Source organism: Hippoglossus stenolepis, chromosome 21, assembly GCF_022539355.2.
Source record: "Hippoglossus stenolepis isolate QCI-W04-F060 chromosome 21, HSTE1.2, whole genome shotgun sequence".
NCBI lineage: Eukaryota > Metazoa > Chordata > Actinopteri > Pleuronectiformes > Pleuronectidae > Hippoglossus > Hippoglossus stenolepis.
Window position 1 is genome coordinate 8908934 of NC_061503.1, and position 27487 is coordinate 8936420.

Genomic DNA, 27487 nt, shown 5'->3' on the forward strand with positions numbered 1-27487 from the left:
TGTCAGAAAACCAAACTCTTCTCTTATGCTTTACTGCATCTTCACCACTAGATGGCTCCCCAACTCTAGTCTATTCCTCTAACTCGTGTGTGCATGTGCGTTTAAAAGAGCCGGCTGCTGTGATCCTTCTAACCATGATTAATGGCCCCATTCAAAGGTAAGGAGCTTGGAGGATAACTTCTTTTACTGTAAACCACAGTGCTGTGGCATGGGGAGCGCTCCCTGCACTCTCCGTACCAGAAAGATGAGGTAAATAGCGCTGGGAAGACGGGAGACAGTGAGAGATGGAGCCAGGGAGGATGTATGCATGTGTGTTTTAACAGGTGTGAGCCAGTGAGAGGAGGAGAGGCTACACTTTCTATGTATCTATTATTAATATACTGCATGTCCTATTAATGAGTGTTTTAACTGTATGCATAGGTACAGCTGTATCCCATACACATTTTGTGAGTGTCTGTGTCATGTGACTTGGCTGACGTAGAAAAATAAACCCTGCCGGCCTCTGAGTTCTCTGCGGTCACACCTCTACCAATTACTTTATCAAGTCTGACTGCTTGTGCATATGTGTCTGTGTGTGCGAGTGTGTATGTTCACACAGCCCCCGGGGTGCAATGATGGAAGCAGACGCCTGCTCTTTCACTCTCGGCAGGTGAGAACATATTCATCACAGAGGCCTGCCAAGCCTGGCGACACCCTGACTGTTACTGACAGTCTGCACCACGGCTGCCCTTTGTCTCGCTTTTACCGCAGATATTCTCTTCAAACTAAACTAAAACCTCACAACCTAAACAGTCACCTAAAAGGCTGACAGGGGATAGTTAATAGTAACGGCTTTGATTTTACTGTGACCAGTTATGATAGCCACAAAGAAGTCAATAATTTGTATTTGTTTATAATAAAAAAAATGACAAGATGGGATTTTCAACCAACAGCGTGTGATAAGAAGTATGGAATCTGATTGGAATAGTAAAGCAGTTGTGAATAAATGATAAAGGAATTGCACGACGCTCTGATGTGCATCACTAGTAAACACTTATGCAAAGACATCATGCAAAAACAATCATGCTCAAGAGCGCCCTGGGAGCAGGGCAATATAGGTAACTTGGGGTATTTACACTCACACTCCTTGGACATCCCGACTTCCAGGCACTTCTGCAGCCGACAGTACTGGCAGCGGTTGCGGGTGACTTTGTTGATGATGCAGTTCTTCTCCCGGTGACAAGTGTACACCATGTTCTTCTGGATGCTTCTCCGAAAGAAGCCCTGCATGAGAAAGGGATAGATAGATGAGGCGACGAGAAGAAACAGAGCGAGGGACGACAGGTTTGGGAGGAGGGATTGGCAGCAAATTGGCGGTCTCTGCAAACAGAGCAGCCAATTGCTAAATTGCTGTGCAAATATAATTGTGCTGTTTGCCCTCGTGAATCCGCCTGTCATATGGTTATCTACCAACATCACTGCTTTCATTACTGTATGTTTTTTGGTTACCTATTGCAAATATCTAGCCCATGTTTACAGTCTCCCATTTCATCCATCCTCCATGACTCACGAGGTTGAAATGTATTAAATTATAACAGGCCATATGATGTGGAAGGAGAACCAAAACCCCCTCATTTCCCTTTTCAATATAACTGGATCAAAACAAATCCGAGAATACATTTAAAAGTTTAGTCATATGAAACAAATGATAAATTATAATGAGCTTATGTTTGGTCACTTGGCTGAAATGAAAGATTCTTTCGGAAGACAAAATATGTTTTGCACAAAAGTGAGAAAGGAACTGAGCAAAAATATGCCTCCCACACGAAACCCACATCCCTTAGTAATAATTTAAAAATTCTCTCTTTTAAGAGCAGCTCCACCTGCCAAAAATAAGCCCAGAAGATTGGGACATAAACTTACTGAGGAGGAAAATTTGAAGCGAAAAAAAAAACAAAATACAACAGCTGGGGTTTTTGACAGGAAGGAAATAAAATCACAATATCGCTGTCAAAAAACATTAATCACGTAACCTGTATTTTGTGATTTTATGATATAGAGAACCGAGAAGTGTGTTATATATAAACAACAGTGACAAACCAGCTGGAACGCCATTCTGTTCAATTCCATTCAACCCCAATAAAATCAATGTTGACCTCTGTGCCCTTATTGCTTAACATTCCTTGTGTGTCAGAAAGATAAAAAAAGGTTAATGCAAATCAACCACAACCGAGTGAGCTCTCAGCAAGCACAGGCCGGGGACAAATGTTATACAGGTCAATGTCAGTGTTGATGTGACGCACTGGGACATGGGTTATGTTTGGCTGGGTAGGAGGGTGGGTGGGGTCGGCTGGGGGTGGGAGGGAGGTGGGAGTGGTGCAGTGTGGTAGCTGCTACGGAGCCCCATCCCATGCCGGGGGATTAGCACTGCTAGCCGACAGATGGCCGGTGGACCTAAGCCCGCAATTTGTCCTTCCCGGATCACCGGCCTCTTCTCTGGCCTCCCTCCCGCCATCATGCAGTGGAGATGATTCAGGCGGCCTCTGCTGAACTCCGCCGAGGAAGTGCCTACACTTTGTCATGCATCTGTTTGAGCTGGTGCTGCCAGTGTGTGTGATGGCGCTGATTACACATGGCAGACTTTGCTTCCAGCTGGTGAAGGAGGTGTTTCGGCCCTCAGACGGTCACCTCATCTAACCCTCTCCTCATGACTTCACTGAAGTCCTACATTTGCTTTAAAACCTGCCGTCACATTACATACATTATTAATGTTGGAAAACAGCAGAGACCTGCAAAATATTTTCAGAAAACCTCCTGGAGAATAAAGAGGAGAGAACAAGACCTGTAGGTTGACAATAATTCCAGCTGCTGATGCTTAGGGGGCAAGTCTGTAGCCTTTGTCTGCCTGTGTGTAACTGTGTGTATTTGTGTGTGTGTGTATCATGTCCTCTTTGATCCAACAGTGCCCCGACCCTGACCCCAATGTCACCAGGGGATTAACCTACTCCCTCCTGACACCATGAGGCTCAGGTGCCCTCTCAAAGCACCTCCTGATTGGCTGTTGCCGCTGGCTCGTGGGCCAGTTGATTGTTCCTGACCACCCCCCTCACCACCCATCCACCTCCTTCTTTTAAGAGTCATTGCTTCCTGCGGCCCTTAAGCCTCTTTTTGTATCACCGCTTAATCCACCCGGCGACAAGAGCCCTCAGCGGGCCTGTCAGCCGCCCTGCAGGGTTCAGAGATGAGAGCGGTAACACAAGGGAGGGAGGGATAGAAAAGAGCACGAAACGATAACAGTGATTGCATGTGCCGCTTGCTCTTCGATTCTTAGCCCACTACCTGGAGAACGTAATGAGCCTCGTGCATTTGCTAGCAAGCGAGTGCGTTCCCGATCGCTTGTGTGCAAGGAACTGCTTTATTAAAGGGGAAGCGGGGGTGGGGTGAGGGGGGGGTTTGGGGTTGGAGAGTTCACAGGGAAGCACAGGAATCCCCTCTTAACATGACTTTCACACTACACCCAGATTAAGACAGCATTCCCAGCCTCCTACTGGGTCTGTGCGTGTGTGTGTGTGTCTGTGCCCATTCCACTATTACTAGCAACAATGCAGCAATGGCTACAGCCAACACATTCATAAGATGGATGGTTGGTAAGAGGGCCATCAGAAAAACACAGCAAACAGGCGACATTCGTGCAAGACGTAGTAGTTTTGGAAATATGGTTGCCCGCCTCCCATTGCAGCTGATAAGCAGGAGGTTTCTCTGCTTAGTGCTCCTGTGCCTCCAAGACAAAAACATAAACATGACAGGGTGGCCATGCAAATTTAATGTTTAAGTGTTAATATCTGCAGGGGCAAAAGAAATGCAACGCCGGTGAGTATGTGCGGGCGGCAGAACTTAAACAACAAACGAGCGAGCTGTCTCCAAGTAGCAGAGCTCAACATCCCCCTCCTGTTTCCTCTGTTCGCTGCAGCCCCCAGGAAACGTCTTTGTAGTTTGGCATGCTGCAGCAAAAGCAGACGCTGCTAACCCTCGACTTACCCCAGTCTCAGATGAGGCAACCATATACGTTCACATGCCTGTAGTGTTGAATTATTGAGCATGCTATGCCCAGTCATCTCCTCTGAAGTCAGAGATACGGCAAAGGCATCCTGAATTTTTCAAATTAGCACTGCGGCTGTTGAGTGGGCAGGCAGACGGCTCGTGGACCGAGCACTAGCATCTAGATGTCTGACTGGGGATGTTTTCGTAGTTGGAGCCAACATTTTCTAACGATTACTCCTAATGAGCTATTTACTAACCAAGAGAACAGAGTCCAGTGGGGCAAGACGTCTGCAGACAGACAGATTTAAAACAACTCTTAGTTTAAAAAACTCATCTAAACCATTTATTTAGCAATGAAAGCAAAGGTCAACATTATCTTTGACCTGAAACACTTTATCACAGACACACAAGCTGCAAATACAATGGACAGTTTTGCATGAATCACCTTTGATTTCACATTCATCCTTTTCCCTCTGTAGTTAATCAGTGTAATCTTACGTGTTCAGTGTATCATTGAAGTAAATGTGTTTCACTTTGTTGCCGTTTGTTCTCTGAGGTTAAATAGAATCAACCTGAGCCATAATATATCTTGGAAACTACTCATATTCAGCTGGGGAGACATGCAGAGCTCGCTGGTGGTTTGAGGAGAAAAATCTCAATAAAATCAATGCCAAAATCAGATGTAGCTGAAATTGTTAATTCTACCTGAGATGCAGCATGTCCATGTTTCGAGAGAGAGAGAGAGAGAGAGAGAGAGAGAGAGAGAGAGAGAGAGAGAGAGAGAGAGAGTTTTATCACTACTGGTGATAAAACCTATGTATCAAATTATTGTTTGTCATTGTTCTTAAATAATCGGCGCAGCACGTTGTCTGCTGGCTGACAGATAGAAACATCAGCGACATCCCTGATGAACAATAGCCTCAAAAAGCTAATTACACTGTCAAGTCTGGCACGATTTCTGTGCTGTCGGAGGGAACAAGGCCGTGATCGCAAAGGAGAAACAACTAATTACTCAAGTTTACGGCTCATCTATTGTCTGCCTTTCCTTCTGTGTTTATCACAGTGTTGCAGAGACTTTGCCCTCCACTCACAAGTGTGATGCCTCAAGCATCCAATTTTCAAATCAATAAAAGATGAATATTAATTTGAGTATATAACATTTACTTCTGCTTAGATTTTCATCTAAACCACATCAACAATTATAACTTAATCCAACATCCCCCAGTTCAGCGCCACTTTGTGTGTGTTTAAAGGCTCATTTACACTCAACGTGAGATACGTATATAAATGGACAGAGATTTCTCTTCGTACTCTGCATTGGTTTGTGTACATCTTCTAAAGGCTTACGAATAAGGACGAAAGACACATTTACATTGCACTTCTGTTTAGTACATAAATGCAGCATAAATAAGCCTTAATACTGCCCATCAACTGCATCTGCACACACACTGTACTTTTATAACAGTCAAACACAATCACAGACACGCTCTAATCAGGAGTTGAGATTCAAACATATTATTTCACTTATAACCCTGTTTAGATAATGACGAGCAATGTTCAGTGGCAGCAATAAAAGCAGATTAGAGTTTGAAACGGCTGCAGACTTTCAAAGTCAATGCTTTTGAATGCACGACACATAACAGATAGTTAGGTAACTGTTCACTGTGCAAAAGCGCGAACCTATTTGTTTTAATGGTTTCAGGTTGAGACTATGCATTATGTCAAAAACTAATACAGGCTCTGAGATGAACTGTTGATGAATTGCATGAAAACTGCAATTTGTACCAATAACTGGAGTCTGAGTGTTGAGCAAAAAAAAAACTGGATTTAATTTTTAGGAAAAATGTGGCCCATCACACACTGCAGAGGGGAAACTAAGCAGCGCATCCAGCAGCAGTTGGTTTGCCCCAATAAAACAGCACAGGGGTCAGCTTTTATTTACTTTGTTAAATTTTTTAAAGTCACATTTGGGGAGCAGGTTAAGTTTCACAGAGCGCTCAGAGGGTTTGTGTTAAAGTCTAATATTAATGTATGTGTGTGTGTGTGTGTGCCAGATTCAGAGCTTTGCCGTGCTCTCCTCCCTTTGTGCATTCTTTACTCCCCCCCACCCTGTGTTCTGGTGCACTGACCGTCTTTCTTTTGGTGTCAATGGGTTCAGCTGTAACCCCGTCTGCCTAATCTGCTACTCACTTCTTTCTCTCTCTGGCTGTTCATGCCTCCCGGAGCACAGTCTGCCCTCTCCCTCGTTCCTCTCCCCCTCTCCCTGCAGCCTCTCTCATCTCTGTATCATTTTGTCTGCATTTCTACACCCCCCCTGGGGTCCGTGCCCTTTCTTATTCTTTCATATTGTTTGTTACTGCTACTGCCCCCTGCCTTCGTCTCTGTGGCTTTTTCTCTCTCTGCTCTACTGCCCCTTTCCTTCTCACCGCTCCTGGTCCTGCACATATGGAAACACAGACCACAGTATTGGCTCTGAAGTCAATAAGTCAGATGGTCTAGCAGGCACCTGTCACCATCAGCAACACCTTGCATGTGTTCATCCAACCACAAACTGCCTCCTTTAACTTGGTATACACGGAACAGTAGGAATTACATTCTGCGTTGTTGGATAAGGCTACATTCATACTACTGCTATTTAGTTCGAAAACACGCATCTGTCCACACAAGCGTTTTGGCTCCGAATCAGTTTTAATTCCTGTCCATACTAAGCAACCTGAAAACGTTTGACTGTTCACGTACATTGCACATCATGGTGTAAAAAGGAAAGCATGTGTGTGCCGGTGTACACAGGAATTGCTCGAATAAAAGCTTGTCTCCTATGCATGGAAGCAGTTGTATCTTTGTAAAATGCAGAATTAACTGCACAACAATTATTAGAAAAGACAGCAGCATTTCCAAACGTCTGCCTACAAATCCAGTGTAGTGTGAATGCCAGGCATATCTGTAGCAGGGTTGAGTCGTTTTCAAACGATACGCAGAAGTGTGGATGTGGCCTGAGACTCTTCAACTGAGGAAATCCTCTTTGGCTGATTCAGGAATGCATGAATGCCAAGAAAGAACCAAAGAAAAAACAAGGTGATATGTGAAATGTTGACCTTGCAGAGATATGAGGTGTGCACCTGGCGGTAACATTACATTAGATTCCACAGATCTCATTCCTATCCTCCTCTGAACTTACACAACTCTGGCTCAGAGTGTCGGGAGCAGTGAGATAAAGAGGCCTGTGTGCTCACATGAACAGGAGAGCATGTATGCGTGCACAAAAGAACTATCGACTGATAACAGAGCAGATGGGGGTTATGAGGCCTCCTCAGCACCTGTGTAACATGGCTGTATTGATAACAGACAACCATTGTGGACACGTCAGCAAAGATATGTGTAGCAACAACACTCGAAAAGGACAAAAAAATACCTGCACGGACGACTAAGTTTCTCAAACTGTACATGATACGGGGAAGGTCCATCATATACGTTATCTTGTTTTACAATGTACATGGGTATAAGTGTTGTAAGACGCCGTTCCAACTCATTCAGGCCAGACAGCTGATTAGGCAGCTCAATAAAGCAACACGTAATGCTAGTAAATCCTTCTCCACGAAGAAAAGTACAGTTTTGACTTTATACATTAAACTGCCAAATGACTTCTTATTGTTTTCATCACCTATGTATTGGTTGTGAATTTCCCCCCCAGTGCAAATCACATTACTGTTACAAGATTGACGAACATCTTGCTTTATTGGCAGATTGAGAGGAGGGCCGGGAGTCTCACCTTGCAGCCCTCGCAGGCGCTGACACCATAGTGGTACCCTGAGGACTTGTCCTGGCACACGAAGCAGGGTTTGTAGACGCGGGGCGGCGGGGGAGGCGAGGGCGGGCTTGGCACTATCTCTTCTGAGCTGGTACTCTGGGTCTCTATCGCTGTGGAGAGAAGGGGGCAAAAAAAAAGAGGGGGGTTAGCGAAGAAATATCAGATTGAGCACTGACAGATGTGGAGCATTAATCGACATCTAGGTCCAGAGAGATACACTGCTGGCGACACCTTATACAAATCACAACGAAAGAGGAAGTAACTCACTTTCCAACAATGTGTTTGGGGGAAAAAAAGCTTGAAGAACAAGGACTACTTCTTCATAAGGCGTTTTCAGATCCGCTACAGGAACACACATACATCCAGCGATGATCAAAGCAGCAATGAAAGCAGCATCTGCCGTTTTTTTTACTGCTGAAAGTGGATGTTGTGTGTCGGTGAAATACAGATATGAGCTATTTTGCTGGCAAGGTTCAAAGACAAGTTTTCTCCTCTGATCCCACCTGGAGTTGTGTTTTTATTTTTTAAATCATGCAGGATGAGCGCTTGAAATTATTAAAAGGACAAATCATCATATCATCATCACAAATCGTGAGCAGCAGATACGCCAGAGAAGGCAAAGCTTCGGTCTGCTTCTGACCACAAACTGGCTGAATATATTCTTGTCTTCCTCCAATAACAGATAACATTACCAGACAAACACACAAGCACTTTGTAGGTATCTACATTTTGTGCGCTTATACACGGTAAACAAAGTGGGCTGGGATTGCGGGTGAGTAAACTGCTGCTGTTGCCTTCATGTAATATGTATTGGACTTTGCCCTCAATATCCTGTGTGTTACAAAACAAGGCTCTTAAATCAATCAAACACACACACACACACACACACACACACACACACACACACACACACACACACACACACACACACACACACACACACACACACACACACACACACACACACACACACACACACACACACACACACACACACACACAGAGAGAGCAGCACCCTGTGGTCTGTTTGCAACTCTATGAACTTGAGTCTTCTACCTTTTTGATAAGGTTCTTTTTATTCAAGAGGATAAGTTAAAGACTATAAATCAATCATCTGTAAACAGTATTAGTATTAGTGTGGCTAAAAAAACTTATTAATATAAATATATCTATTCTTAAATTATTTTATTTTTTATACCACCATCTGCATTCTCAACTAACGTGAAATAACCCAAGAGCAACAATTGACCTTTTATTGTATCTCCATCTATCCATCGAATCGTATCAATCTACTGTATCTATTGTATCATATCTTTCTATCAGTCTTATCTATCGTATAATATCGGGTCTATTGTATCGTATTTATCTACTGTATTCATCTTATCTATCGTATATATCTATCATATTGTATCTATCCTACAGTATCGCATCATATCTATCTATCTATCTATCTATCTATCTATCTATGGTATATGTCTTATCTATATATCGAATCTATCAAATCAAACTTAAAAAAGGGATGCATGTGTGTATTTCAGACCATGTCCATATAGGTACATTATATGCATGTGTGCATCATTGCAGCCCCATTGCCCCACCCAGCATCATCAGCCCACAGCGGATGTGTAACTATGTCATCTATATTTAAGCAGAGTGGGCTGGTGCAGCACGACCGTACTACAGACGAGAACATTCTCCACATGCGCTTGCACTGGATCTCGACACAACACACACAAGTGTAATTGCACTCCACATTAGGCAACATCAAGCAAGAATGAAGTCTCTCTCTCTCACACACAAACAAACACACACTATGCTCCAATTACAGTGTTGGTGTGCAGGTCTCAGCTTGACAATCTCCATGCACATGCAGCAGATGCTGTTGGGGAAGATTACATTCAGAACAACTAAAATAAACCAACCTGATGCCCAGATAGGCTTCCTAGAAAAAATAAACGACAAGCAACGCACAGCAACAACAAAAAAATCTCGCCTCTCTGAACGAGCCTGCTATCTCAGCCGTCAGGAAAACATGCCGCATATCCAAGTGGGTTTCAGGTGACGGGGACAGTTAAGCTGAACAGCAATAAAGCTCACATTGCAACACCTTACAGTGACACCCAATCAGGCCTGGGATATTAAGACATTTCATTTATGAGGCCCAGATGTCAGATGTCACTTTCACACCAGCTAGAGCCTTTTAAGTTCTTGGTGTAAATGGGCTGATATGGGTTAAGAGTTGAACGGAGGGATTAAGGGCTGCGACAGAACAGATTTTGAATAATGTTAAAGAGAAAAGGCATGAGAGGAGAATTGAAACAATAAGGACCAGAGCTTGGAGTGAGACCCACTTACTATTTATTTCCAAAAGCTTATTTTTCCATTCAACAGACGTGTTTTGTGAAAACAATTTTTTATACAGTAATAGCAGGGGGAAAAGCATTTTTAGACGATGGAGGGTGGAGATGAAGGGAGGAACTAAGGGATGCAAAAACAGAGAGAACTATTATGCTTGAGCAATACACAAAAACACAAAACAGATGAAACTGGAACACACAGGGAGTAAAAGCAAGGCATTACTTGTTCATGTTCCTCTCCCGGGTTTTTATATTCATTTATTTCACACACGCACACACATCCATACACACAGTCATGTCTCCATGACTTCAGAGGATATTATGCACGACTTGCCAAACCTCTAGTCACTACTCTAGTCACTACTCTAGCCTCAACCTAAACCTGCCCTTACTCTAAAGGGCTTTGCACATCAAGTCTGTAAGAAATTTGTTGCAGAAGATTAAATTCTCCCTGTTCCTGACGGCCTCTTAGGATTGGATGGACCCACTTTTTCTTTTTTCAGGAAATGCGAGGAGCACAAGAATCTCCCCCACTGCTCGACTCTGGTTTATCTCCTACTGTGAATTTTTTTGAACAAATTGAGTAATAAAACTCATCGGACTCAGTGTGCAAGGTTTATGTGCGAACGACTCCGATTTCAAAAACGCATACGAAAAATACTGACTTGATGTGCAAAGACCACAACATGAGTGAGTAGTACTTAGCTCACACACACCTGTCCAGATTCAATGTGAAGCCTATGTTTTACTTAAATTACTTTTGCAAAATGGAGGGAAAAATTGTGGAGGAAAAATTGGCAGTGATTTTGTGATTTGGTCTCAACGTGACAAGAGCTTGAGTACGAGGACACACTGTGTGCAGTTTGCTTCTCATCACCTCTTGCCTCATGCCTTGGCGGTGCCATCGTCACACTCATGTCAAACAAATTAAACGTAAATAGAGCAGCCTTTACATAACATGGCATATTTTCTCATTAGCAAAAAAATAAACCCTTCACCCTTCTGATGTAGCCTGACGACAGCCCTGCGTTATTAGTGCGACCACGGAGTTATTCATCCACATTAAAGCTGCCTTCATTACAAACACATAGACAAACAGATGTGTCACACACACATACACAAACTCAAAAATGGCATCCATACTGACATTTACGCAGGCTGAGGGCTTTCCTAGAGCCATTAGAGGAGCCTCGTTGGACACACACACAGACACCAACACACACACTCTCTCTTAATGAGAGCACCCATGGAAATCTGGGACACAAGGACAAGAGTCTGTGAGGGGGCTGGCGACTGTAATTAAATACAATGGCTGGCTTCTGGAGCCCTGTCAAGCTGAGGCATGGAGCAAAACAATGGCAGGCCTGTGGACAGAGAGGCAGCTCGGCTCAGCAGAGAGGACGGAGCTACTTAGCCCTTCAGCAGCCCTCACCGAGGCATTATTCAACGCCAACCTGCATCCAAACTCTGATCAACACCAACCATCACTGTCTATTGTGTGCTCCACGAAATCATAAACGCACAAACAGTGGAGGAACTGACTCACACTTGCCTGGAGAGCTTCCCTCGATATCCTTGCAACATGTTAACACTGGAAATTAGTGAGTCGGGCAAGGTTTCCTGGCCAGAGCCCATCCAGTGCCGGCAAAAATCACCAAAGTAACTAATACATGAGCTACAGCTAGAATATCATTCTTTTAGCCAAGAGAGAGCAAGCATGAATACACAATAATGCCCGGCTTTGCTTGGGGATACAGGCGCAGGAACCTGCAACCCTGAAAATAACACTGAACAGACAAACAATGAGGATTTACTGATAAGGAATCTACCATAATTATGTGATGAGGTGAAACCCAAACTGCTCAAACCATACTCTCACCACAATGGTTGTTGTGGTGAACAAGTCAGCCAGGTATGTTGTCAGACCAGTCCAGTCCAAAGGCCGTCCGGTGTAACCAGCAAAAACAAACCTGACACCAGACAACAGAAGTCCATTTTACGGGCAGTTGTGTCTGTGCCACATCAGACCACTGCTGTGGCGGAAAAGGCTTTTTCAAGTAGTGAAGTATTAAAAATGATTGTGCTGCATGTGTTGAATGTTTTTATTATTAATTGGTCTAAACAATGCACGAGTTGGCAATAAATTAACAACAGATTTATCTCATAATAAATAATAAATATTCTTAGATTTCTCCTGTGATAGTCACATTCACACACAAGCATTCTAAACAGGTGTGTGTGTGGGTGTGTGTGTGTGTGTGTGTGTGTGTGTGTGTGTGTGTGTGTGTGTGTGTGTGTGTGTGTGTGTGTGTGCATGCATGCAGGCCCAAGACATCTTAATATCTTAATGTACCATGGTGTGGTGTTCTCAAACTCAGAGCCAAAGCACCGGTGATTTAATTAAGCTCAAGTGTGAGTGGTCTGTAATGCCGCTTTTCAGATTCACTTTACATACATCATGAGCCACAAGTGCACTTAGAGCAGAGCTGCGCTATTGCAGCCACATCCTCCATAAGCAATTACCGCATGGCTAGACTTAAATGGACAAATATGCACAAGACTGAAATGAAATCTATTCTGATGATAAAGTAGCCCGAGCTGCACTACTGACATAATATAGCCTGGCAAACATCAGCACCTCAAAGCCATCACAACCAAAAGACCACAGACCAAGACACACGTGCATGCACACACATACACACACACATAAGCCCACCGGCTATTATCAAGCCTCCAGACACTGGGCTGCCTGGGCACAGAGCTGCCGAGTAGTTCTTGAGGTTCAGCTCTAGGTTAGTCCTCTGAGATTTGATTACCTTCATCCCCACTGGTTACTGGGCCCAGCTGTGAAGCATATTAATGAGATTTCACCATCATTAGAGGGAGGCTAACTACATTAGCAGGCTGGCTGGTTTGTGGTAAAGGGAGCTGGAGAAAATGAAGGCAGAGAGGATGAAGGAGGAGAGGGACGGCTTTGACAGTGTCTTTCACTTTGTTGAATCCTACTCAATCACGGGCCATTGTGTTCCTCTGGCTTCTATTAGGTTATTTGGATGAACTCACACGCACAAGCACACGCACAAGCACACGCACAAGCACACGCACGCCATGATGATGACACATAGAAGAAGATATAAAGGTCCATTTTTCTTTCCATGCAGTGAGTGTGCAGGAGAAGAGACACCAGACAGACCACCATGCCACAGACTGCTGCATTAAGGCTTGCTTTGAAGTCGGCCTAAAATAATGAAGTGGGACGGCCAATGGAACAGCTCCAGGGACAGAGACCGCTTTGCAAACCCTGGGAGTTGTAGGCCAATGCATCATGCATGTCCATAAAAACGACTGGCAGCGACTTGAGTGCTTTCATGTGCAATGACTTTGCTAAAAATTCAGGCCTTTATTTCTGTTTTCCATGTCAGGAATGGTAAGCAGCAGGGAAATTGATGCAGGCACACACACACACGATTACACACACAATTATGCTTTGTCAGCACTCTTAAATTACTGAAGGCGGAAATGGGACTATTTCCTTACTTACAGGAAAATCCTGCCATTCTCTAACAAAGTGTCATAACAGCTCTCTGCTGAAAAGGGATGTGACTCCATTCGCTGCCATTACACAGATTACTGACAGCGACGCCACGCACGCCATCTGAATGTGAGCCGGGGTGACGGCAGGCATGCGCGATCACACACAAGGCCGGCGTGCACAGACTGACAGCTGTAAGGAGAGCGACAGTGGGGTGTGTTTGTGTTCAAACACAGAGTGTGAACAGTTATTGGATGAGAGAGGGGGAGGAATCTGGCGGCAGGGCAGACAGGCATAAGTGAAAACACACACACTCATAGGGGAAGGAGAGCCCGTGGAGGTTAACATGAGGCAGGAGAGCAGACAGCGAGCCTCACGCCTCCCGTATTCACTGTAACTAAATCCAGGCTTTCCAACCCCGATCTCCCGCCACTTTCAGCCTTCATCTCCCCCTTATTCCTGCCTGTCCCTGTGACTGAGCCTGACAGTTTTCAATTCCTAGTGCTCTCTACAATTTAAATCCTATGCAAGGCAGAAAGTCACTTGAATCCTTCCCTCCATCCTCTACTTCCTTTGAGGGACAGTGAGTCTCAGACCTGACAACAGTTGCCAAATCAGATTTCTTCATACATTTCACTGAGCTGAAATTACACGATCTCAGCTTGCTAAATCGAAGAAATCAATCCAGAAGCGTAAGTCCTTCTGACGACACAGGACTGTCATATCTGATTCATGTTCCACGTGAAGATGCAAACAGATCACAGAAGTGAGATTTTAGAAGGGGTAAAAATCTGATGTTTATCGTTGCTGCTTCAATTAATATCATGCATGATATAGAAGAGCAGAAATGTGTGTTTGCTTCAGAGACGACGAGTTAGGAGGATTACGGAAGATTCCCCTGCATGGTTGTGCGCCACCTAAGCTGCTCCATGTCGATGGTGCAGTCTACCTTCTTAATGCTGCGGTTTGGTGAAGGCTGCATACTTGCAGGGTTGCACAGCAACAACAGTAACAACGGTAATAAGAGGAAAAGTAACAGTAGTGGGAGAACAAAATCAATTTTCAGCAAGACATACAACTTCTAAGAGAGTCACAACATATTTTTTAATTTATACATCTGACACCATGACTTTCCTGGTGTAAAGACGAGATGGGCATAAACGAACTGAGCTTTTAATCTGATTCTAATATAATTTTCCGTGGCAAATTACACTTCACTTCCACTTAAGGGAGTATGCTTTGGTCTACATTTCACAGAAATGACAGCAGAGTGTTTCGCAACCATTGCAGATATTAAAATTTTGCACAGGGAGCAGAAATGGATGTGACAGCCTGAGTTCTTTAAGGGCTGTGCAGTCTATGTTTGAAGGCTAAACTGAGTCTGAAACAAAATTTTGATGGATAGCGCTCCAAATTGGGGCCAAATAACTCCCCTGTGTAGAGGGTTGCGGCAAGAAAAACACATACGCAAGTGATAGATGAGGGTCCGAGCAGAGGCCGAAGGGCAAAGCGGTGCAGAGTAAGGAGTCTTTCTTGCCTGTTATGACGATTCCCCCCCTCAGCACCAGGAAATGGTGGTGTTTGTCTTGGGCCAGAGGTGGAGAAAACACCAGGCTGTGTTTAGTATAAGTAATTTATGTCATCTTTACATTTGGGTAAGATATGGCAGTCGAAACATGCATTTTTTCCCCTTGAGCACTTTAAGAAACAACCAACAAAAATGAACATGTTTGAGCAAACGTGTACATTTGCCTGTTCATATAATTGTCGAGGGATATCTGCTCTGTGTATGTGCAGGATTCTCGTTTGTGTTCTTGTCTCGGTGAGGCCTGGTTTTTATCAGCCCAACGGCCCCCACCATATTCCCAAGCCCTTCTCCAGGGTCTCAAGATAACTTCCCTCTCTACGCTGCCAGGCCTCTGAAATAACAACACACCAGGTTTTCCTATCACCGCAACTCCGGCAAATGGAGACTGGAACTGAGAACATGTGTGGACAAACTAGAGAATGGGGGGTGGGGCGGCAAATAATCAAGCAGATGGCAAAGGTGAGATCTACAGGGTGCTCAAGACTTTGAGCGGCAACTCTAAGTTAACCAGTGTATCTGCTCTATACTGCCACATGCTAGCCATGAGTTTCCTGACAAATACAGTGTGCAGAGGATGTCTAAACCACAAATAAATGTCATAAATCTGAAGGGGAATCCAATGTTTATGGATCTAATTGGGGGAAAAAAACATAGAAAATCCACTGAAGACAGCTTCATTGCAGAAAAGAACCACAACTTCCCGTGGCAACAACACTCCCCTGCAACACAGAGTAACACGGTGCAACTTTAGCCAGCAGCTGTCTGTGTCTGCTGACTGACAGTGGGACTATGCGAGCTGGCACTTGCTCCGGGCGACTGCAGATATTTGGCATGAGCTGATGGTGTGGGACATGGCGGTGGGCACAAGGGGGCAAAAGGCGACCCGTGTTGACCAGAGGATGCCAGGATGTGGACAGTTGCAGCTGTGTGTATCATCGACCTGTAATACATGTTATACTAGAAGGTGGGCACTGAAAGAGCATGTGTGAGTGTGTGTGTGTGTGTGTGTGTGTGCGTGCGTGCGTGCGTGCGTGCGTGCGTGCGTGAGAGAGATATTCTGACAGGTCGTGGAGTTTGTGCTTTTCTTGAGCAGGGATAAATGTCCTCATTATGGCCATTGAGGCCAGACTAAATGATTTGTCACAACAAAATATGTGTAACTCAATTGGAGATGCAAGCCAATGATTAACGAGCGTTTTCCATGGCTAATCCAAACAATGAATATAGGCAGTGTTTGCATACAGTGGACCTGCCATTATGAATTTTGGTTAGGAAGCAGGTCACACGCAGCTGTATGCGATCAGTTAAGTGACCTGAGTGACCCACTTTGAGGCTGTGGCCACATTAATAACTTTTAGTTTTAAAATGCATCACTTTTACCATATTTAAGAGCTGGAAGGAGGGCAAGAGTGAGATGCAGGAGGAGACAAATGTAGAAGAGGAAGTGATAGGGGGGCATCTAAGGAGAAAGAGGAGCTGAGTGACACGCCTGGTGGAGGACGATGACAGGTAAGACAAACAACTTGCAAGAAGGCCGCAAATAAAAGCTGTGCATGCTGGCATGTTTGCTCCTAGACAGTGTTCAGAGTGAGAAAGGGAGAAAGTGTAACCACAGCATAACCTCCCTCGGTCAACTCTCTCAGGGTGAATTACTACACCCTTCCTGGAGTGACTTACAGCTGCGATACCTCATGACACATAATTCAAGATCAAGGTTGGTGGATCAAGTCATTGGATCCTCTCACACACACACTCTCTCACACACACACACACACACACACACACACACACACACACACACACACACACACACACACACACACACACACACACACACACACACACACACACACACACACACACGCTAACTGCTCTGACTGTGAAAATGGCCTCATAAAACATTAAGCCTCTCTTGGTTAATTATAGAGTTGTGCGTGAATGAATTACTGTGTGCATGCTTTTTCCCTCCTGCGATAACAGACTACACTCAAGCATATTAGGAGCAGGGATATGTCAAAGAAATACTAAACCTGGGCAGAAACTCACCATGTGGTCTAACAAAATCCTTGAAGGTTTAGTTGTCTGACTGATGTTCTTCCACTTCAGAGAGTGCAACAGGCAAATAAGCTTCAATTCCCATTATTCCCGTAAAGTCCAAGGTCAACTACATAACAAGCAACCAGTTATAAGGAGTCCAAGGATTAAAGGTCTACAAATAATCTGGTGCTGGACGAGATATATAAATGTTCTGAGAACAGGGTTTGTGAGGTTTGTCTATAAAGAACACCGTAGTTAAATGATTTGGGACAGATGATCTTCATTAGTAGAGAAATCATGAACACATTTCTGCCCTCAGCATTTAAAAACAATCACAGGTAAAGAAATACTGGAAACTGCATTAAATACACCATGATTTATTCCCGCTGGCACTGAATTTACATCCATACCCATTAACCGGACGTATTCATCTTTAATGGGCTGAGTGCCACACACAGGGCCTCAGTAGCCCCTTTTATCCTCAGATCCCGCGGCCATTAAGACGACCAATCTTCATGCTCCCTTTGCTTGTTTACAAAAACAAGCTGGCATACTGCCAACCTGGTGTATGATTACAGATAGTATGCTGGAATTTGTGACATGACGGATGGTGTGTTCTTACCTTTTGTACAGAACAGCGAGGAAGAATAAAGGCGCGACCTTCCCGCCTTGAACAGGCTATGTAAAGGGAGCTAATGTTTGAAAAGCCAAAGGCCCTTCACGAATGCTTATGCTTGAGTGTTTGCTCTTAACTCACTCTAACAGAGAGGTTATCTGCCCATTGATACCCGCTAATCCAATGTGACTGCCAGCATTCATGGCCCTCCGTTCTTAAGCGCATATTCAACAGTGGAGGAAGAGGGTCATAAATATGGAGGGGAGCAAAGAGCTATTTGCATTATAGCACTGAAATGGACTTGAAGAAGCCAGGAGGTGGTGGAGTGAAAAAAACGGGAAACAAGGGATCAAGAGAAAAGTGTAGAAAGAGAAGAGGCTCATGAGGATCTGGGGTAGAGAAGAGAGGGATCACCAGGGACAGGCTTTGTCATGTTAAACTGCCCCTCTCGACCCATGTTCTTTCCCCTCCTCTCTGCCTCTCTGTGGATAACACAATAGTCAATCACAGGGGAATAGATTACAAGGGTTTGATCTCCTCAACTTCAGAGAAGGAGAATGGCACTGGAAGTGGGGGAGAGGTCGCAAGTGCAGCGTGTGTGCGTGACTCGCGTGTGTTCAACAATGCTAAATAATGTGCCTCCTCGTCAGGGCTGTTTCTCTTAAATCCATAGCCTCATTTAGGTTTGTCACTTCATGTACTTGTCAAAATGAGTTAGAGCTAATAGTAAAACTCACTTGTAATTTACCTCTGCCTTCAAGCCTCGACAGGCTTGACGTGCATTCCTCTACTGTACACGAAACCCATAATGACACTGGTTCCCTTCATAAATTGGCTTTGAGTACCAATGCCAGGAGTTCAAAACATTATTGTGGAAGTAAGTGGAGGTATTTGCAAAGGTGCGGACAAGTAGACGTAAGCAAGTGAGGTGATTATCCCGTCACTAGTCTGTTTCAGAGCTCAGTAATGCTGGGACTCGAGGGGGTTGCTAGGTCAGCGCAGGGGTTAAAATGGCCTAAAGACCCCTAGGAGACAGCTGACATATTTAGAATAGCGAGACGCAGAGGAAAACAAGCTAGCTGCACATCGATAAGACAGTCACTGACAAAACAACCCCTCTGACTGTCCATCATTCAAACATATATGGACGTTACTCTTTAGATTCCAAGGCTGAAACTGCCGTCTTTAACTTGGCTGCACACCTGAACAGAGTGCTTGCCATATTGCAAGGTGGCTGAATCCACCGAAGATCATAGTGGTAGCTTTAAACATCTTCGCCTCAACACTGCGGCGCCAGCCACTGCTCCTCTACTCATGCCCCCTAATGATGACTGATGACACACATTTGATTCCGCTGTCTGATGTGTAATGTCAGGGGGCTCCTTAGTAGAAGATTTGGGCAGGGCAGGGGGAGACCGGGTGGGCGGGGGAGAGGCAGACTCATTTGTCTTTAGTGTCAGCGCAAATGCAAAAAAAAAAAGAGAGAAAAAAATAGGAGTGAGGTGCTTGTCGATAGCACCAGGAGGTTAAGTTTGCTCCATGCTTAGGAAAAATGGCTGATGAAAGCAGGCAGAGTCATCAAGGGGACGCAGTGGGATGTTACTAGAATTTAATGAAGGATATGTTTAGCTTCCTCGACTGTAATTTGTGCTTCTAACTTCTGTGTGTGTGTGTGTGTGTGTGTGTTGTCTATGCCTCCACAGACACTAATTTCCTGCATGGATCCCTGACCTTTCAGTGTGGCCTGGGGGGAGCCATTTGATCACAACGCACACATACACACACACAAAACACACCACTTCCTGTGATGCGGCAGCCCACCAGTCAGTGGACTGACTTTTAGTGCGACTATGTTGATCTTCCACTACGGTGTCTAAACAGATGGTCTCTCACATAGAATAACTAAATTTCTTATATTAATGGGATACAAACATTTATGTTGATTATTTTATTGGTCAGCTTGTTCACAGAAGCAGCGGCCTGTTCAGATATATTGACAAAGCTAAGAATAAAAACACTGGTTTATTGATTTTGTTATGGGTGCCATTCATCACTACAATTCTGGTTGCAAGTTATGATTAATTGACGTCAAGATTTTTATTACTAGTTTTTTTTTATTTGCTGAATATGACACCTTCAAATATGGCCCCAATATATGTAAGGCAGTGTGGATCTACGCTTAAATAACTGACTAACTTTGATTTTCAAGGAGTGAACTAACAGAGCAGGTCATTATTTATAAGGAACATGAAAGAAACACTCCATGTGTGTCCATGTGGAAGAGTTAAGCATGCCTCCACTGTCTGCAAGTGCAAACGTGTGTGTGAAACATACTAGTGTAAAAAGACAACATGTATGTTTGCATGCATGTACACAACTATGCTTGCTTGCTTATGAACACACTAGTCAGCACGCCTGCCAAAAACAATGAGTGGACGTAACCTGAGCTGAGCCCCCAGGTAAGCCTGGTGTTAACACTCCCACTTCTCCCTCCTCTCCTCTTTCCCTCTGGGGTCCATTTAACCCTGGCTGGCCTCTGCTGACTGCTCTGCCGTCTCTTGGCCTCGTGACCGGGGCCTCATTATGACCCTCGGGGTGACTGGGTGCCGTATATTGCGACCTAGTTCCACTGCGAGCAGGAATGCACGCCTCTCCCAGTTAACTCTGTCCATTACGCTAAGTGGGGCTCATCAATTATTCAGCAGTTTCCAATGTATAATTCAGGGGATTAGGGGGACTGTCATGAATGGTGACACACACAGGTAAGGAAAGAGGACGGTACTTTCAATTCAAGTTCATTGTAATATTGCCGTCTGCTAGGCAACATGACACATCATAGTGTGTTGAGAGGTGAGCTGGGATGGAGCAACAATACTAATGTCAATCTGTAATGAATAAATAAACAGATCGGGGGAAAGAGAGGATGAACAATTAGAGTAAAGAAAATTAAGTGATTGGGGGTCACAGGGAGGTATAAAACAACAAACTGATAAAAAGAGAGAGACTGCAATGCAGGAGAAGTGAAGAATGGTTGTGAAAAAATGTTTAAAAAACTGAATGTGATGCAGACATGAAGATTAAGATGTTGCGTTTTTTTAGGGTTAGGGTTACATCTTGATTTAAAAATCACAATGATTTCAAGAGAGCAGTAGAGAAGAGAAAATTAGGGCAGAGTATTAAAAGTGAAAGAAGGCAGCTTCGCAGTGCTATACCCCCTCCTCCCTTTGCTGTGTAGGCGTAGGTCCTGGGGGAGCCACCGACGGTAATACAGTTATTAAGCCTCTCCACTGAAGCCTGCTCCACCTCCTCAACCCTCAGCATCAAGGAGCTCTCTCTGCCTGCCAGGCAGCGGGGCGAGCTCGCTTGCTTCCACAATGAGATCAAACAGTCCCAAGTAGGCCAGCTCAGGAGAAGCCGGTGATGAAGCATCCCGCTGAGCAGTGAGGGCAGGTGGGGTTGGGTATGTCAAGCCCAAGGAGCATCCCAGCAGGCTTTAGGGAATTTGGAAGGGAGGGGGACCTTCAACCTCGCTGCTATTCCTCCTTCCCTCCTTCCTTCGCTTCCTTTCCTGCCTCTTTAAAGTCAGCTGACCAAGATTCCCATGCATCTCCTCCTGGCGTTGGGGATTACAACCATGAAAGGCTTTAGCAAGCATATGTGCGGGAGAGGATTTCTTCTCTTCGTAGCTTCAGGATGTATGTAGCTATGGAGGTTGATTAGAGGTGAGCAGGGAAGCCCGAGCTGGGTTGCAGTATGGGCTACATTTATTTGTGAAGCCATGATAAGCCTCTCTCGGTGCAAGAGGGGACCTAATTTATCACCACTTCGGCAGAGGGACATGTGTATATGTGCGTGTGTATAATTGCTGGAGTACATCCATTCCATAATTCACACTGGGGATAGAAGACTAGGGTTGCTACTCTTGCCTGTATCTGCAAAGAGAAAAATTGGGCAGTGATGCAGATTGCATGCAAGGTAGGTCAAAAGCACTTGGTGTCTTTGCATAAGCCGTCACGTCTACCCTGCATTGTTTAACCTCTGGAGAGCTAAAATGTCTCTGTTTTGAGTCAGATAAAAACTGATGAGGCTGGGCCGTGATGGCATGGCAACTGGACAACACACATTAAGGTCATTGAAAAAACTGTGGGAAACCTGAGATTATACAGAGCTTTGTCTCATCATGACACTTGATACAAAATAAAGAGATGAAAGAAGTAAAAAATGGGTAAAGAGAAGGGAAAAGATGCTATAACATGCTAAATAGGACGGGGGATATAGGTCATCCTGTAACAGACTCAATTTGCCAACGCTGGCCTGTTGGCAGCCTCTGGATGCAGGCCAAGTCTCCATCAGTCATACTAGAACACTAATAATATCAGTCACCCAGCCAAGCAAGCCCCCCCGCCACCTCGTCTGTCTGTTGTCTCCCTTCACATATTTCCTCGTTCTTTTCCTCCCCAGTTGCTCTCCGTTGCTTTTTGTTCAAAGGAGAAAAGGGCAAAAATCCAGAGGCCAAAAATGACATTAAATCCTCTAAAAGGCTCCACAGAGATTATTGTTTGAAAATGCCAGCTCTCCTGGAGCCCCCCTACTCTCCTGGTGCCTGAGACACCCCCATCCCTCCCCTCTCTCCCTCTCTCTGTCGTTTTCTTTCAGCTGAGAGGTGCTGACAGCCCAGACACAATAATCCAGCTCCATTGTGGAACCGCCACAGTGGCAGCGGCACTGTGCAAAGGTTTCCCACGTATGGCGCGAGGGCAAAGCAGGGTGTCACGTCGTGGCGGTGGCACAGAACAGCACCGTGACAAGCGAAGGGGCTGGTCACTGTTACTACGCGGTGCCATGCTGTGTAACTTGACAACTGCGGTTCAAATTGTTGCCACCTTTTCCATTAGTCAGCTCTCCGACTGGAGCAGAGGCGGAGAGGAGGATAAATCCTTGCTGTGAATGTAGCCCCTGTACTTATCATTTGTATCTGTACAAAGCACAGCAGAGGCTTCTGCCGTGGTCACAGTTGTCATCAGAGCACAAATCAATCAAAAGGGTAAAGCAGTAAGACCGTATTGTGAAATAGTCACTTAAGAGTAATTTAGACATCTCTTTCCCACCCTCCCTTCAACCTTTTAGCCAACTATAAAAAGCATTCCTCAGGTTACAGTCAAAAATCCTGTGGATTATCAGAATGTGCTCGCTCCACTCTAAGTCCAGCATGGCTGCATATTTCCTTATCGGCCTGCCCCCCTTATCCAATCTGAGGGAACATCCAGGCCAGTAGGGCTTTTAAAAAAGATTACTAGGAATGAGGAATCAACTAAGACATTTTGTGTCTGGTTTCATACAGAGAAGAGGGCCCATGCCATCCTGATGGCTTTATCTCCTTCTCTCTCCCAGAGCATTATCTCCGTATTTGAAACATTCATAAAACACTAGTAGGTCACCAACTTAACCCTACCAGGACTTTTACCCTAGCCAAGATGGTAGCCTATTTATTTGTCGCAGAACAATGAGTGCTCCTCTGAATCTGACACGACCACTTCATTATTGTGATATCTACCTAGCAACTATCTCTCTCTCAGCCGAGGTACTTCACCAACAATGGCCCAGATAAGACGCTACAGGTCGCAGCAGAGGTTAGACAATGCACCACTCTGTAATGAAGGGGGCTTCCTGATATCAGAATACCTCCCTTTCAACACACAGAGGCTCCATTCATAACAAACAGGATCCAGTTGTTTCAGTCTCCTCTCAATCACCTCTCTTAACCTACACGTGTTCGGAGCTGCTCAGCTACAGGGCATCTCTCGGTTCACATAATACTAATATCACAAACAGGGTTACAGGGAACAAGTGGCCTGTAACCTGAGCCTGTCTGCCTACTTCAGTCTAGCATGTTGTCCTATCCATCACTATCCAGCAGGACACTCTTCCCACCTCCGCCGTACTGTTGGGAGTCTATTCCATCCCTGGTCCCAGGTGGGCCTTTAAGAGTCAAATGTCATAGGCCAGGCTCCAGCCAGACACTCAATGAGTATGAAATGATTCAGAGGGGCTGTGGGAAAGAGACGATAGTGGCGTCCAGACAGACTGAGCTCCGAGTCATCAAATGGGACCTGACTGAACCAGGTCTGATCGGGCCTGGGCAGGGATCAAAGAGGGGAGGATACACAATATGGATATCTAATGTTACTTTAGAAGGAAGCTTCCATAAATCAAGAATAAAACAGAGAGGGTTTGTCTCCCTCCAAAAACTTGCCTTGTTTGCACCCTGGAGGCCTGTTAAAGACACCAACACCAGGTATTACGAGAGCCAGGCAAATAAGGACTCCGTCTATTAACTGCAGTTAGATCATCTGAGACACTGAAACATGTCTCCTATCTTAGGAGCTGGGCCTGCTACCTCTTTAAAAAGCACAGTTGTAGCCGAGGGGATTTTGTTTTTGTGTGCACAAATAAATAAGGTAGGTTTGTGTGATTCAGAGCTCCCTCTCTTTTATTCTGGCATGAGACACAAACACGAGCAAAGGCAGAGTGTGCTCTCTTTCTCCTTAGTTAACAAAGCTGACTGAGACGGCAGCAACACAGTGCTATTTTTTGCCCAGACGGCAGGAGAACTGCCAGCCTCTTGTATTTTTAGCATACTAACCTCTACCCTATTTTCACGGTTATCCCACTCTCTAAATAGGCGGGCATTCCATTGTAGTGTGTGTGTGTGTGTGTGTGTGTGTGTGTGTGTGTGTGTGTGTGTGTGTCTACTTGAGGTGTACACAGTTGCCGTCCATGAGATGTTAACACAGTTCCCCAGAGGCAGACTGGGGATGAGTGTGTTGGTGGAAGCAGAGGTTCTGTGCTTTGGCCTAGAGCTAGTGGCCTGAGAGCGAGTGTGGCTGACTGCACAGGAGAGGCAGAGGCAGCCAGTGGTCCTCTGCAACTGATGAAACAAGGCAACATTCCATGTAATCACTCTATATATAGCGGATGCCGGCAAAAGGGGGGTTGGAGGGAAGGAAATCTTGTAAAATATGAGGAAAAATTAGGGCAGGCGAGCATTAAAGATTAATCGTGACACTGACTGCCCTGCTCGGGCTTGCCATGTGGAGAATGCCACCATGGAGATGGGAAACAGAGAGGGAGATAGAGATAAAGTGGGGGAGAGAAAGGAGACACTTTGGGAATGAAAATGGCTCGCAGATGAATTCTAGGGTGATGAATGTCCCTGGTTCAATACCCAGATGAATTTATGTGTGCTCTATTATGAGAGAGTGGGGATGAAACATGGGAGATAGGGCTGCGAGATGGGAAGGGGGGAGAGACAGAGAGCCCCCTCTCAGTGTGCTGCTGAGCTAGCCATGCAGAGCCCATAGCGAACAAGCCATCTGTAGAGATAAGTAAAGAAGTGATTACAACAGGCCCAGCTCAATTTCTGACAGTTGATGCTTGACTGCCCCCGTAGAGCCGAATTGATTTAAATGAAGAAGCTATGAATATTTTAGAGGGTAGAACCTCCCTTTAACCTGAAGTGTTTCGACCCCCCCACTCCTGTATATATATATATAAATATATATATGATCATGAGCGTATGCACACAAACACACACACCTATGTAACAATACCAACTCAGGTGAGAATGTAATTATTGATAGGGAGATTACAGCTCTATTGTGACAATGTCTGCAATCAGCTGCCTTCTTTAAGCCCTGATGAATCAATGACACCGCCTGGATCTTTTCTGCCTGCCCTGCTTTGTTCATCAAATTGAGCTTTGCAGTGTACACCGACCCTTGTTTGGGGATTTAGCGTCAAACCAAACTGGTGTACAGTGCTCTCTGACTGATGCCTCCGGCTAATTCTCTCTACAAACAAGCTGGGGCCCATCGGTGGGTTTGAGCGTGTGTTCATGTGTACACAAAAAAAACTGCCCCAACAAAAGTATGTTGAATTTCCGACATGCTCCATATGGAATGACATTGCAATATGTCACTCCTAGGAGAAAATAAAACTTGCTAGTCAGCTATAGCATTGTTTGTGTGTCCAAGAGGCAGTTGTTCTACCAGTGTTTGAGGCGAGGGACCACACCCACTTATTATGCTTTGAAAAAATATTACAACGATCACTATCAAACAAAAACAGGTCTGTCTGTTGCTCCTGGTAACCTTGTGCCGTGGTGAGCATCCACGTCCGAGGGCATCTCTATTTAGTAAACGATGAATTGCATTAAAAACGGCACCAACTGCTCTGGTGGGTGGTGGCCCGCTGCCATTTTGGGAGCGAGTGATGGCAGGTTGTGAAATGCTGCCCTGCGGCCTTTCCCAGGAGAGTGGCGGCAGCGGCACTGAACTCCCTTCACCCCTTGACATTACAAACATACCTTGATGACAAAATGTGTTATTGATGTTCACCTGAAGGTGAAAGCAGAAGGGTTTCTGTGGACACACGGCTCTCTCACACACAAACACACACACTTTGCTGTGGCGTTCCAGGCGCTCAGGCTACTAAATCACTGTCGCCAATGGCTGAAAGGGGTGAGGCCGATGTGGTGCAATACAAAGCCTGCTTGACGCTTCCCTTGAACAGGGGACCTTGCCTAAATGCTGTCCATCCATCCTGCCAGTTCCATCAAGTTGGGATCAACAAAATCCCAGGAGGAACGATCCGCTCTCTCATCCGTACATAAACCACTGATGTTTAGGGATGTTAAAGGGTATGCAGAAAATGGTATAACGCTCAGGGACATGGAATTGACATTAAGTACAAACACTGCAGTGTATTAAGAACTGGGATTTGAATTACTGCTTCAGGTCAACGAAGTCACAAGCTGTAATTTTACTGAAGTTGCAAGCAGCTTTGCCAAGAAATCCTGAGTGGATTGATCAAGAAAATACATTTGGTACTCTATGTTCTGCCCTCATAGGTGACCCTTTACTCCTGCTGTTTACAACAGCAACCCCCCTTCACTGTCAGAAACTGACAGTACTCAAGCCAAGTCTGTTCCGGGACAGGACAGGCCCCTCTCTGTTTATTCTACGTTGTTCGTGTTTTTCCCAATTCTCAGCACACACTTGCCAAATAAGATCTGCATATATAAATAAATAGGGGGAGGAAGTGATATTCTCAGTTCTTTCGCAAGGCCAACACCAATCTGCTGGCCTGCACAGAGTCCAAACGCATCACCCACAGTTTTCCATGTTGCTGCCTAACAGCATAAACATGCTCTTGTTGTGCTGTCAGATGCTGCAGCCTCTCAAAGGCCAAAAGAGAAACCACATGGGTTTACGCTTCACCGGCAAAGCTCAAACTTTCTTGTTTTTTTCTTTTCACAAAAATCCACTCATTGCCCAAAATTGCTTCTGCTTTTACAGCCCATTGCACTGAAAAACAATAAAATACCATCTGGTTTTTCTTGGGCCTCATCTCCTGCTAGGCAAAAGGAATTATGCACTTAAATACCATGAATCAGATTAAGCTACCAGTTGCCGGACCCACAGACACACTCAATGTCCAATAGCCCACTTGGCATGCCCTGTCTTCTGAA

The 27487-nt window shown here is 45.0% G+C and overlaps 1 protein-coding gene across 10 annotated transcripts in view; it reads right to left on the reverse strand.

The window, feature by feature from the left end:
- raraa (retinoic acid receptor, alpha a) overlaps positions 1-27487 on the reverse strand; it is a 145707-nt gene that overhangs the window by 7916 nt on the left and 110304 nt on the right. For 8 of the 10 annotated variants that reach the window (XM_035145577.2, XM_035145575.2, XM_047338269.1 and 5 more), the window contains 2 exons: positions 7790-7938; positions 1116-1263 (listed from right to left, as the gene is read on the reverse strand). In XM_035145577.2, coding sequence (XP_035001468.1) covers positions 1116-1263; positions 7790-7938 — 297 coding nt within the window. The remainder of the gene's footprint in view (positions 1-1115; positions 1264-7789; positions 7939-27487) is intronic. The other 2 variants (XM_035145578.2, XM_035145568.2) reach the window with 1 other exon arrangement.